This window comes from Sceloporus occidentalis, unplaced genomic scaffold (genome assembly GCF_023333645.1).
Source record: "Sceloporus occidentalis isolate IW3139 unplaced genomic scaffold, rSceOcc1.0.p SCAF_8, whole genome shotgun sequence".
Lineage (NCBI taxonomy): Eukaryota > Metazoa > Chordata > Lepidosauria > Squamata > Phrynosomatidae > Sceloporus > Sceloporus occidentalis.
Window position 1 is genome coordinate 14,966,078 of NW_028316988.1, and position 12,086 is coordinate 14,978,163.

The window sequence follows — 12,086 nt, forward strand, 5'->3', positions numbered from 1 at the left end:
TTCTCTCCCAATCATTTTTTGCCTTTGCAATGAAATGTGCGAATAAAAATGTATGAAATAAATAACGGCACAAATCAACAGGGCATGAGCAGCTGGGTCCTCTTCAGAGTCACATCCTTGTGTCACCCAAGGAACCATTTGCCCAGCTATCCACAGGCTACAAAAATCCCGTCTGTTGCGAACTCTTGAGCTTAGAAATGTGAGAACGCTCCTTTGTTTGGCCTTGCCTGGCGATAATTGGATTTGAAAAATCACCCACGCCTCCTGTAGATTAATTATGCTCCCAGCCTCTTTCTAGGAAATCGCTCTCCTTTGCTTTGCCAATTCGTGTGGAACCAAGCAGGGCTTCCAGAGCCCTGTGTTTGATTCTGCACTGATTTAGTCTAGGCACAGAAAGGTCAAATGCACTATTAACAGCCTACTCCGATGGGATGCCAAAAGGACGATAGGATTTTATTTTCTTCCTCCTCCACTTCTTCCATGGAGTTTATCACACTGGGGCTAATTTCGGCATTACAGAGCGCTTAAAGCGCATTTCAGGCACCCCACAAATAAAACGAAAATGGTGCATGCTTGTTTCCCAGGTTTTAGCTTGGGACTCCCATTTTGCATGCTTTGTTGTTGTTTTTGTGTGCCTTCGAGTCGTTTCCGATTTATGGCGACCCTAAGGCACATGGGGTTCTCTTGGCAAGTTACTTCAGAGGCAGTTTGCCATGGCCATCCTCTGAAAGAGTATGACTTTCCAATGTGGGTATGCATAGCTGAGCCCGGATTTGAACCCTGGTCTCCATAGTCGTGGCCCAGCGCTCAAACCACTACACCACTCTGGCTCTCTATTTTGCATGTTTTAAGGGTGGGCAAATCTGAGCGAACCCTTCTCCCCCACCTTTTCCAGCCACCCTTGGCGTTTCCCTCCTCCTCCTCTGGTCTTAACACCTTGAGGTGGAAAACTGGGAGAAGGGAAAGGTGCCATGAACACACACCACGTGTGACATATTTTTACAGACCTCCGAGGGCCAGGTGTTTCCTGAGCCAAGGCGAAATTGAACCAGGGCTGGAGCAGAATGGAAACGATTCCCCTTTCCCAAACTCCGAGCTCACCTTTCTTTTCCACTCCCTCCCTCCATTGGCACCTTCAAGGGAGGGGGGCAGAAATCCTTACGGTGGCCCCCTTCCCCATCCAACCTCCCAGGCTTTTGCATTTATGCCATTTCGGGCCTCTCTGTTCTGTTTTTCCTTCCCTTGAAAAACGGAGAGGGAATTGGGAGCCCCCGTCTAGGTATGTGCCTGTTCTCCATTATTGCTCCATTGGGGTTGAAACACAATCAGGCCTCCACCAGACCTACCAATATATTTATTTATCCATGCAACCTTTCCTCCTTGTTTTCCTTTTTTGGGGGGATTCGAGCTTTCTTCTGTGCTGCCTTTCAAAATGGAGCAAAAGTGGGGTTTTTAAAAGAAATGTTCGGGGGACAGACAGCTGGGGATGGGAAAGGAGTCATTTCTCATTTCCTTGCACCCTCCAACCTCTTTGTTTCCTCGCCGCAAGTGAGTGATGCCCACAGCAAGAAATGGTTGGCAGGGAAAGAAGAGGAGAGAAAGATGGAAAGCAATCGTTTGACGTTAAATGGTTTTACCTGGTTGGAGTAATGCACAGGAGTCACCATTTTGTATTTTTCCTTCTAGGAACCACATTCCTTTTGGTACTACAGCAAACCATCCTTTTTAAAAAGCGATCCAGTCCTACTTCTGGAGACTCTTTTTGCTTTTTCGGTATTCCTTCCTAACAAGCAGGGTTGATCCTATTATTAAGCAGAGAGAGGCACCAAACAACAAATTTTGGAACTCATGAAAAGGCAGCCAATGGTTAGTTATGGGTTTAGCTACTAGTAATAGTGTTAGTAATAATGTAGTTGGATTTGAGGTTTGGCACGACACTTGTTTTGATTTCACTAGGCCATGTGGTCTATTGGTTTCAGTGTTGGACTGGGACACTTTGCACCAGAACTGGGGATTGAGACCAGACATATACACACACACACACACACACACACACACACACACACACAAACATGCACAAACATGCACATATACATGCATATTTGCACATTTTCTTCTTTGAATCTTTGGGCACGGTGCAAAGAAAATGAAGGAAAGGCGAAGGGGTGCAAGAGGCATTCTGTGGTCTGGTGCAAGAGCCAAAGTTTGACTCATAGTAGACGTTCAGAGCCGAGGAATGAATTTTCCTCACTTCTCCAACATACTTGAAACTCTGCCTTTTCTCTCCCTTGACAGATGCGTACACACAAACACACCACCTTGCCACTAACCTGTCCAGCACTGGAAACAGATCATGTTTAATATTAAACCCCAAACTGGGTTGGATGCAATCCAGAAGTGTGCCTGCCCACATGCAGTAGAGTCATTTCTCTTTTCCCCCCATTTTCTTCACTTCTGAATGTTTGCAAAACTCATTGAAGGAAGCGTCTGATCCACTTTTCACTGCTCTTTCCTAAAATGCACTGCAAGGGGTATAAGCTATGTGTAACTTTTTATTCCTGCTGGCCTTTGACAGGCCTTGTATATCACAATGCTTTTTTCAATTTGTCGTTGTTGTCACTACTTTGTTTTAACGGGTTTTAATGTGATGGTGGTCCAATTGCCTTGCAACTTGGGAATGCTGGTCTTCTTTCATAGTGGGTTAAAACCGCTTTAACTGCCATGGCTCCATCCTATGAAGTCTTGGGATTTGTAGTTTGTTGGGGCACCAGAGCTAAGTGCATCTTCCCGACTGACATGCTTGGACAAGGACAATCCAGTTTAATTCCTTGTCATCCCACTCTTTCACCTTCTTTTCAAGAGGTCTTTCTGTTTCTTCCTCCCATTTTCCCCACCCTTGGTCTTCAGCTTACTCACTTCTCTTCTTTGGCTTACAGGGGAATCCTTGAGCTTTGCGGACGATTTACTCTCTGGCCTCGGAACCACCTGCGTTGCCGCTGGAAGGAGCCACGGAGATGCTCCGGACACCAGCCTCTACTCGGTCATTTTCAAGTGTTTGGAGCCGGACGGATTGTACAAGTAAGTAGGAAAGGAGACTGAGATGGAAATTGGATGCTAGGAGAAGTGGGAGAAAGATCCTTTGGGATCTGAGACACTTTCATCAACCTTCACAATTCATAGTTCATCTTTAGACAGCAGAAGCCAAAACGTTTTGCTCACTTTATATGTGTTATTCACTTTGAAATACAAATTGAGTCGCCCTTATTGAGATGCTTGGGACCAGAAGTGTTTCGTATTTCATAGATGACGACGACGACGACGACGACGACGACGATGATGATGATGATGATGATGATTACAGTCAGCCCTCCATATTTGCCTCTTTGATGTTTTGATCATTTATGGATTTGAATGATGTATCCTCTCTAGGGCCTTAGTCCCACTACCTTTTAAACTGGATTGCAATTCGGTTTGACCCAGGTTCCTGCTTAAATCGATTCGGTCGGGGGGGGGGGGGCATGTGCCGGACCCATTTAACCCACATCTTTTTGATGCTGATTCTTTTTGCGCATCTTTTTCACCAAATTGATTCAATGCAAGTGTGAACCACAAGCGGATTGGAACTGATTCAATTTTGCCCTTCGGCCGGCTGGAGCCGAATCATTTTGAATCGATTCATTCGCGAATGCAAACCACAAGAGGGTTATTTTGATGTTAGAAAATGACAGAAAATGCGATCGGGGCAAGTGTAGTGTAAACCACGATCCAATATTGAATCGATCCGATTTATCTGTAAGTGGGAATGAGGCCTAGGAACCTCTAAGTAATATCCTGGACCCGATTCAGAGTTTGGGGCCTGCGTAATGCAAACGGCACGCAGCAAGCATGGGGCAGTTTGGGTTTTATAAGCAATGTAGACAAGTCCTTAGCCAAAAATTAAAATTAAAACAAGCACGTCCAGATTCCTGTTAACATACAACGCAAATGGGAACGAACACTCCAAAACAAAGGCAAAACGCTAATGTATTTCTGTCACACCGTAAAGCACATGGTGTTGCCGTTCCACTTTGTGGGCCTGCGCCTCGACATGAGCTGATTGTGTTTCTGTATTTTTCCAATGCTTAGAGAGTGTCATAGTTATTTTTCCTAACACACACACATACACACACACACTCCGACTGTCAAATACACCCCATTGGAAATTTTTCAGGCCTGATTGATACTTTCCTTCTGCCGCTCCAGTCCGCTCCGACCAGGTCCCAGCAGCCCTCCCCTTTTCCCATTACATATGTCGACAAGATCTAAAAAAAGGAAATGGTTTCATTACACTTTGCTTTATGAGGCACGCCGGCTCTAAAGTGCGTTTGCCATTTAATATTTTTTAATGTTTCCTTTCCTAAACACAGACGCGCAGACACACAAGACACACACACACACACACACACACACACACAACCCCAACACAAGTCGTATGGATTAATCTCTCTGGAAATCAGGCCTGTTCTGAAAAGGCGCCCAGTGCGAATGTGGAAAAGAAAGCACCGCCTGCCAGTAATTTGCTTCTAATAAATGGGGCTGCTCAGAGCCTGATGCCTGCTAACTCTTTGGTTGCCAACCATGGCAGGGAAGACTGCATGGTCTCCAGGCTTCTCCCCAATGGACTGGAAGCAAGAAGGGTTGTGTCATGGCAAACCTGCCCAGCAAAGCTTACATAAATAGATGTCACCATAATTAATTCAAAATTTCTTCCTTCCTTCCTTCCTTCCTTTCTTCTCTGTCTGCCTGCTTGCCTGCCTTCCTTTCCCTCCCTCCCTCCTCCCTCCTTTTTCTCTTTCCATCTTCCCTCCCTCCCTCCCTCCCTTCCTCCTTTTTCTGTCCCCTCCCTCCCTCCCTCCCTTTCCTGTCTCTTTCCTTCCTTCCATCCTCCCTCCCACCCTTTCTTTCCCTCTTCTCTCTCTCCCTCTTTTTCTATCTTCCTCTCTCCCTCCCTCCTTCTTTTTCTATCTCTCTTTTCCTTTCTCCCTCCCTCCCTCCTTTTCTGTCTCTTTCCTTCCTTCCTTCCATCCTCCCTCCCACTCTTTCTCTCCCTCCTCCCTCTCTCACTCTTTTCTCTCTCTCTCTCTCTCCCTCCCTCCCTCCCTTTTCTGTCTCCTTCCTTCCTTCCTTCCTTCCATCCTCCCTCCCACCCTTTCTCTCCCTCCTCCCTCTCTCACTCTTTCTCTCTCTCTCTCTTCCTTCCTACCTTCCTTCCTTCCTTTCTCCCTCTCTCCCACCCCCTTCAGAAGTATTTCTCCATATCCACTTTATTCTCTTCTTATATTCCCATTATAACCACTTTGCTCTCCTGCCCCAGTAGTTGAGCAGCTCCGATGAGGGATGGGAAAAGAGGACCCCATGACTGATAAACAACTTTGCTGACTGTGGTTGGTCTTCTTGAAGGACCCCAAAGGGAGAAGCCCAAAGTTTAGATGGAGCCAGATGCAGGGGCTTGCTGTTTAGTTTTCTCAGCTGTCAAACAGTCCCAAACAGAGGGTGAAATAAGCACGCAGATGTCCTCCGAATGCTGGATGCGACTCCTTTGTCAGTTGGGACAGGGATGCTGAGGAGGCCCAGTTGGGACCAGTCCTTTGCTGTTAGCCTCCAGCAGATGTTAAGAGGAGAATTTGTAATATAGATAGACAAATCAGTGTGCAAAGGGATCTTGCAGCACCTTTGAGACTAACTGAAGGAGAGAAGTTGGGAACATACTGTATATACTTATGTATAAGTCTAGAAACTTTAGTCAAATAATTGAACTCCAAAACCTGAGTCAACTTATCCATGGGTCAATGTAGGATGTACATACTGTACTTTAACTCTTATTCAAAAAGGAACCATCCCTTGGTGAAAAGCAAGAGCATAATATGTCCTGGAAGCATTGGACCCCTTCTTTTCTCTCATCCATCCAGCCTTTAATATGAGCACAAACAGTTGTGCCTGCTGGGATTTTGTAAATTGGCATTATTTTCCTTGCTTCATTCTTTAGATCCTTTGTCACATGCTCCTAGGTTTTACCCTCGACTTATACATGGATAATCTCAAAATCCGTAATTCTGGCCCCAAAACCTACCCTCAATTTATACATGCAGCCGACTTATAGTCATGTATATATGGTAAGCTTTTGTAGACTTGAGCTGCTTCCTCCGGTGCATTTGTATGCATTTGTACAGAGGGTTAAAAATGGGATTGCAGTGTAAACATGAAACAAATGATCACTACAGGGCAGATCCACTAGATGTAGCACTTACCTCTACCAGCTTGGGACGCATGCCCTGAAACATTCCCAGAATGCTTGCGCACAGACAGAAACACTTTTGTGAAGCCAGGGCAAGGTTCCTCTGGCTTCCCAGCAGGTCACCGACTTTCCAAAGGAGTGGCGACAGTGCAGGCAAATGTCACGCAAACAGAGGCTTCAGAGGTGTGTTTTTGTTTTGGGCCTCTCCTTCTCCTTCCCTCCCCAAATGATTCTCTCCTTGCTTGTTTGTGTTTTGCCTTACTCTCCTTGAAGCAAAACATGCCTCTCTTGGGAGCCGTTCCAGTGGTCAACAGTCCTTTGGAGAGATTGTGTTTTGCAATTCGCCTATGCTGTTCAGTGCATGTTTTCCCCCAAAACCCATGATCTAAAGGCAGGGATGGGACCTCAGCGTCCTCCTTCATGGATTCCGCAAATATTATCTCATGTCCTGTCCCTGTGCATCATCCTCCAACTATTAGTCCACCCTATTGACCAATTCTTTCCCTCCTCTTTCCCCTACCTCTACCCCACACATTTCCTCCCTTAGATCAAAGCGGGGATTGTGGTTTCTAAGAACAAACAAACAAACAGGGGCTATCCAATCCCCCCCCCTTTCGCTAGCATTTTAAAGAAACAAACAACACTCTCACACTATACACCCGCATGAGTGCACAAACACAGTCAGTTTTGGAAAAAGAAATACTTTCTCCTTCACGTTGCAGTTGCCTGCAACTAGGGGTCCGTTCCGTTAAGTACAGTTGGCCCTTCATAGCCACGGATTCTTCCTCAACCATGACAGCATGTAACTGCATCATTGTATTTAATGGGACTTGAGCAAGCACAGATTTTGGTATCCACACGGGAATCTGGAAGCAAAGCCCAGCAGGTACCAAGGGCCCACCGTATTGTTTAATTTAATTTAATTTAAGTATATGTTGCCTGCAAATAAAGTAGGCATATGCACACACACACACATAAACACACACAACACAAATCTTGCTTCATGTTCTTAAGTGCAGGGATTGAAATTGGTTCTGGATCTAGCAAGAGGGAAGTGACGGTATACATAGCCACAATGTTAAAAATACATTCTGATAATTATAAATCCCTGTACAGACTTACTCTTCCCCTGTAGAAGCACTTTATGGGGGGTACTGGTTGCATCTGAGGAAGTAGACCAAGTCTACGGAAGCTTATGCTACAACATCTTCCACTCACTTTGTCTCAAAGCTGTTGCAAGATGCCTTTGTATACTGGTATAAGGCACCCTGCAATAATATATCTTCGGTGTGGCTATCATGTACCCTCCAGCATTTTTCAGGTGACAACTAGGACACATGTGGCCAAGAAACTTCAGAGTATGGTCAAGACAGGAAAGTAATTAATGAAGAACTCATAAGCTAAGACAGGCTGCAGCAGTTTGCTTTTCCCTCTGTCTACAGGGAAGAGTAAATGAGAACAGATCCATCCCACAGTAAACCAGGATATACCGACGAGAGGCTTAAGAGAAGGGCGATGCAACCTTGTTCATACTCTCTGCGATGATCTCCGTCATCCAAATGTTTGGGACTAGAACTCCCAGCTTTCCAAACAATTGCCCCTCCAATCTGGAGCTTATGGGAATCCAACTCCCAAAATATTTTGAAGCCCCCAGTTTCAGGGAATTTGATGTTATGCAAAACCCACAAGAGGGCAATGTTTCAGAGCAGTGGTCCCAAACGTTGATCCTCCAGATATTTTGCACGTCAGATCCCAGCATTCCTGACAGTTGGCCAAGCAGGCTGGGGCTTATGGGAGCTGAAGTCCAAGGCACCTGGAGGACCAAAGTTTGGGAACGGCTGCTTTAGAGGCTGTGAAAACAAGGAGCATCCTAAGTGTCATCAAGTCAACTACAACTTATGGCAGCCCTATCGTAGGGTTTTCCTCTGGTCTTCAGTGATCTCTTTCTTTGGAATGATTCACTCTGGATCTATTTCTCTGGTCCCAAGAGTATCTGTGTCAAAACTGCCAAGTGGGCCAAATCCCCACCCATAGAGAGAAACCAGCCAAGGTCACAGCCTGCATTCATTTGGCCTGAGAATCAATAAAACTTGTTTCAGGACCTCCTCGCAGACACCTGCAACATATATCCCCCTTTGTTCTTTCTCTTTTTTTGCAACAACTTCCTAAGCAAACACACCATCCGAGCCAAAAGCACAAGCGGTCCTTCTTGCCTCTTATCTCCCGAAGGCTGCCGCTGCTCCTCATTTCTTCCCCCCCATTTGCTTTCTTCTTCCTTTCTTTTCCCCCCTCTAATCTTCCATTTACGCAAAGCATTGCGTCTTCGCCACCCCTCCGCTGGTTCCTTCGAGCCCAGCTGCTGCTGTTTATCAAGCTCCGATAGTAACCTGTGGACCCATCCCAGCTGTGCGAGGGATTCTTACAACTCAAGGCTTTTGAGACAACATGTTTCCAGCATGGTTATCTCAAGATGCCGTCAAATCTCTGTAGAAGGCTGGTAAGGAAGGTAGCGAGTGAATGAAAGATAGCTGCCACTCCGAGCATTACCATTTTTTTCTCCTCTTGTGCAGGGCCTTTTTCCTTCCATCCTTCTTTCCTAAAATTTCGCTGAGAAAGCAGACCCAGCAATGAAGCCCTAACTTGGTGAATCATAGCATCACCGAGTTGGAAGGGCCATCTAGTTCAACTCCTTGCCAGTGAAGCATGGAAACTTCCAACTGAAGGCAAGTCCACCATCTTCCAAGGGGGGGGGGGTCTTTTCCACTGTAAATCCACTCATTCCTAATATTTAGCCGAAATCTCCCTTCTTGCAAATTGAGTCCAGCTGAATCCTATAGTTGGGATCATATCCCAAATCCAAGGCAAACCCTTTCCTTGAATTCTGTAGGCACTGAATAGGATTAGTGTGGAAGAATTAAGAGCTGAAGATTTGTTCCTTAGTGAGGAGTTAACGATTAGCCATAGCTTCTGTGGTTGCCTTTCATGCTGTCCAATGATTTGTGATTCTCATGTGCCACGTATGTTCACAACAACCTCACGTGGGATTTGGCTCATCCTCTACTGGATGGGTGGATGGACAGACAGATAAGCACACAGACCTACTGTCCTCCCCAAAAAGCATCAATGGCCATTAGGCGAGACCACGGAGGTGATCTTCCTTTCATTGGGAACAACCTCAGGGCTTCAGTCTCTCAAGGACTGGAAGCCGATCTCAGCTGAGGCCAAGAGTGCTCCATTGTTGGCCAAGTTCCTTTCCGCACTTCCACAGCAACATCTGCTACCTCCCATTGGAGACAGGATATTTGGCTATGCAGACAGTTGGACTGGCCCCAAAATGTGGATGCTGATCTGCTCAGCCTGGCACTGCCCAGCTGGAAGAATTGGTTCAGTGCACAGCCAAGGGGTGGTTTGAGGTTGCTGGGTGCTCCTCCAGACGCGTCCGAGATCTTGCATTCCTTTCTCTACCCGACCATGTCGCTTGTTCTTGGGGTTTTGCAATCAGCTCGGCTTGCTCGCATTTTGTGGTGGTGCCACAAGAGGATGTTTTCTCAATCAGAGGTGGCACATATTTTTGCTGGGATCATATCTCCCCTGTGGGTTTCTCTTTTCTGTCTGTCTGGTTTGTAAGAGTACAATTAAAAGAAATTAAACAAACACTTACATAAATAGGAACCCTTCCATGTCAAGGGAAAGAATTCCACAAACGAGAGACATGAGCATTTATAGATAGTGTGCTTTTGTTGGGCAATGTGAGGAATCTAAAGATTGTAACAATGGCAAACCAAATTTTCCCATTCTGTGCCCAGGGGCTCTTTTGGAACTTGCCAAAACCACAGAGATAGTCTTATTGATTTGTAGTTGGCCTTCAGATCTCACATCAACCTACAATTGGGATGATCTTCCATTCTGCAAGATCTAAACCAGAGCTGGGATGAGTATTAGGAATTTATCACACGAAGGAGATCGTGAATATCCCGGAAATATGGCATAATTACACAAAACAATTTCACACAAAGTCACACAAAACCCGCCGTTAAAATAGTCACAAAGAAGTATCAATTTGCATCGTTTTACTTTCGGGATTTCAGTGACAGTGCATTTCCGATATCACTTTATTTGAGTAATTGCATCTGATAATCATCTGTGCAATTACTTGCCACTTTCGCTTCATTTGCGGGATGCTTTAAATGCGTTTTAATCTCTCTTTAATGCCTAAAATTAGCCCCAGTGTGATAAACTCCTTAGAAAGTTTGACTTGTTAGCCTGTACTTGGGATTGAGGGTGGAGACAAAAAGGGGGAAACTGTCCTCTTTCTGTTCTTAAAGGTGGGATTGATAGTGTATTCCTGCATGGCAGGGGTTGGACTGGATGGCTCTTGGGGGACTCTTCCAACTCTACGATGCTATGATTTAAAAAAGGGACATATATAGGGCTTCCTTTTGTTTTGTTCTGTTCCAGAGTTTCCCATTCAGGGTATTATAGGGTTGTAAAACATCATGCGCCTCATCGTGAAAACTGCTATATTACTTCCCTCCTGCCGTTGTAGCCTACAGCTGGAAAGGCCTGCTGATCTGTCTCCTGAAACCTTAGCAGACTCCATTGCACTAATCCATCAGTCCTGCAACAAGGCAGATTGCGTGTAGGGCATAAACAAGACTCTTCTAGGACAGGAGATCCTCTTATACTCTTTCCTGTCCAAAGTCTAGCCTAGGTACTCGAGGATTATCTTGCATGGAGCTTCTTGACTGGAGAAGCAGCAGTGGTGAATTCGGCCAAGTGTATGTGGTCACCAACATGGGAAGTCTGGGGCATGATGCCAGACCGGCTCCAGATTGAGGTCCATAGACACAAGCTCTGAATGCACATGTTGGAAGTACTTTCCAAGTAGTAAGGCTGGAGAGGTTGGAATTAATTCTACTTCTCCTCATGCAACCTCATTTGTACATCATACAAAATTGTCCATGCAAAAGAAGGGTAATGCTCTTTGGACGCATGCAAAGAGGAACAGTATTCATATTGACCTTGGCAGTGCTTATGAGCTTTTCTCCAGTCAGCTCTTTACAGGTAAATACATTAAGGGTTGCCACAAGCAAGGGGTCTATTAGATTACCCGAATCTTAAATTTGCTACCTGCTAGAAATCTGCAGATGATTGACTGCAAAGGTGAATTGAAGAATCATCCTTTTCTATAGGTATATCTCAACTCTTGTGGCACCAATTCACCCTTCGTTGGGACAAAGAGAAAACTTGAGACAGTGGGATGTTCCCAATACATTCATTCTGTAAACACAATTTTGTTTAATACAGTCGGCCCTTATTATTATTATTATTATTATTATTATTATTATTTATCTGTATAGTGCCATAGGCTTTACAAAGCTCTTTACAAAGGAGAGAAAACAGCAATGAGCATGAGCTTTCGCGGATAGAAACTCACCTGGTTTTTATTTTAGCATGAGCTTTCGCCGATAGAAACTCACCTGGTTTTTATTTTAGCATGAGCTTTCGCAGATAGAAACTCACTTGGTTTTTATTTTAGCATGAGCTTTCGCGGATAGAAACTCACCTGGTTTTTATTTTAGCATGAGCTTTCGCAGATAGAAACTCGTTTGGTTTTTATTTTAGCATGAGCTTTCGTGGATAGAAACTCACTTCTTCCGATGCAGTACAGTGTTAAAGCGTGCAGCAAACTAACTCCTCTCTCCCCTTCCACCTTCCCTATCAACCTCTGCTTGCACTGAGCTGGCTGCCTTTGTATTTTGAAGCTGTACAGACCTTTGGATGGGGGCCAGTGGATTTATTTTGGTGTACG

The 12,086-nt window shown here is 45.2% G+C and overlaps 1 protein-coding gene across 2 annotated transcripts in view; it reads left to right on the forward strand.

Annotated features, from left to right (window-relative positions):
• Positions 1-12,086, forward strand: part of ASTN2 (astrotactin 2) — a 321,258-nt gene that overhangs the window by 296,436 nt on the left and 12,736 nt on the right. For both annotated transcript variants that reach the window (XM_089534892.1, XM_089534893.1), the window contains exon 20: positions 2,937-3,078. In XM_089534892.1, coding sequence (XP_089391018.1) covers positions 2,937-3,078 — 142 coding nt within the window. The remainder of the gene's footprint in view (positions 1-2,936; positions 3,079-12,086) is intronic.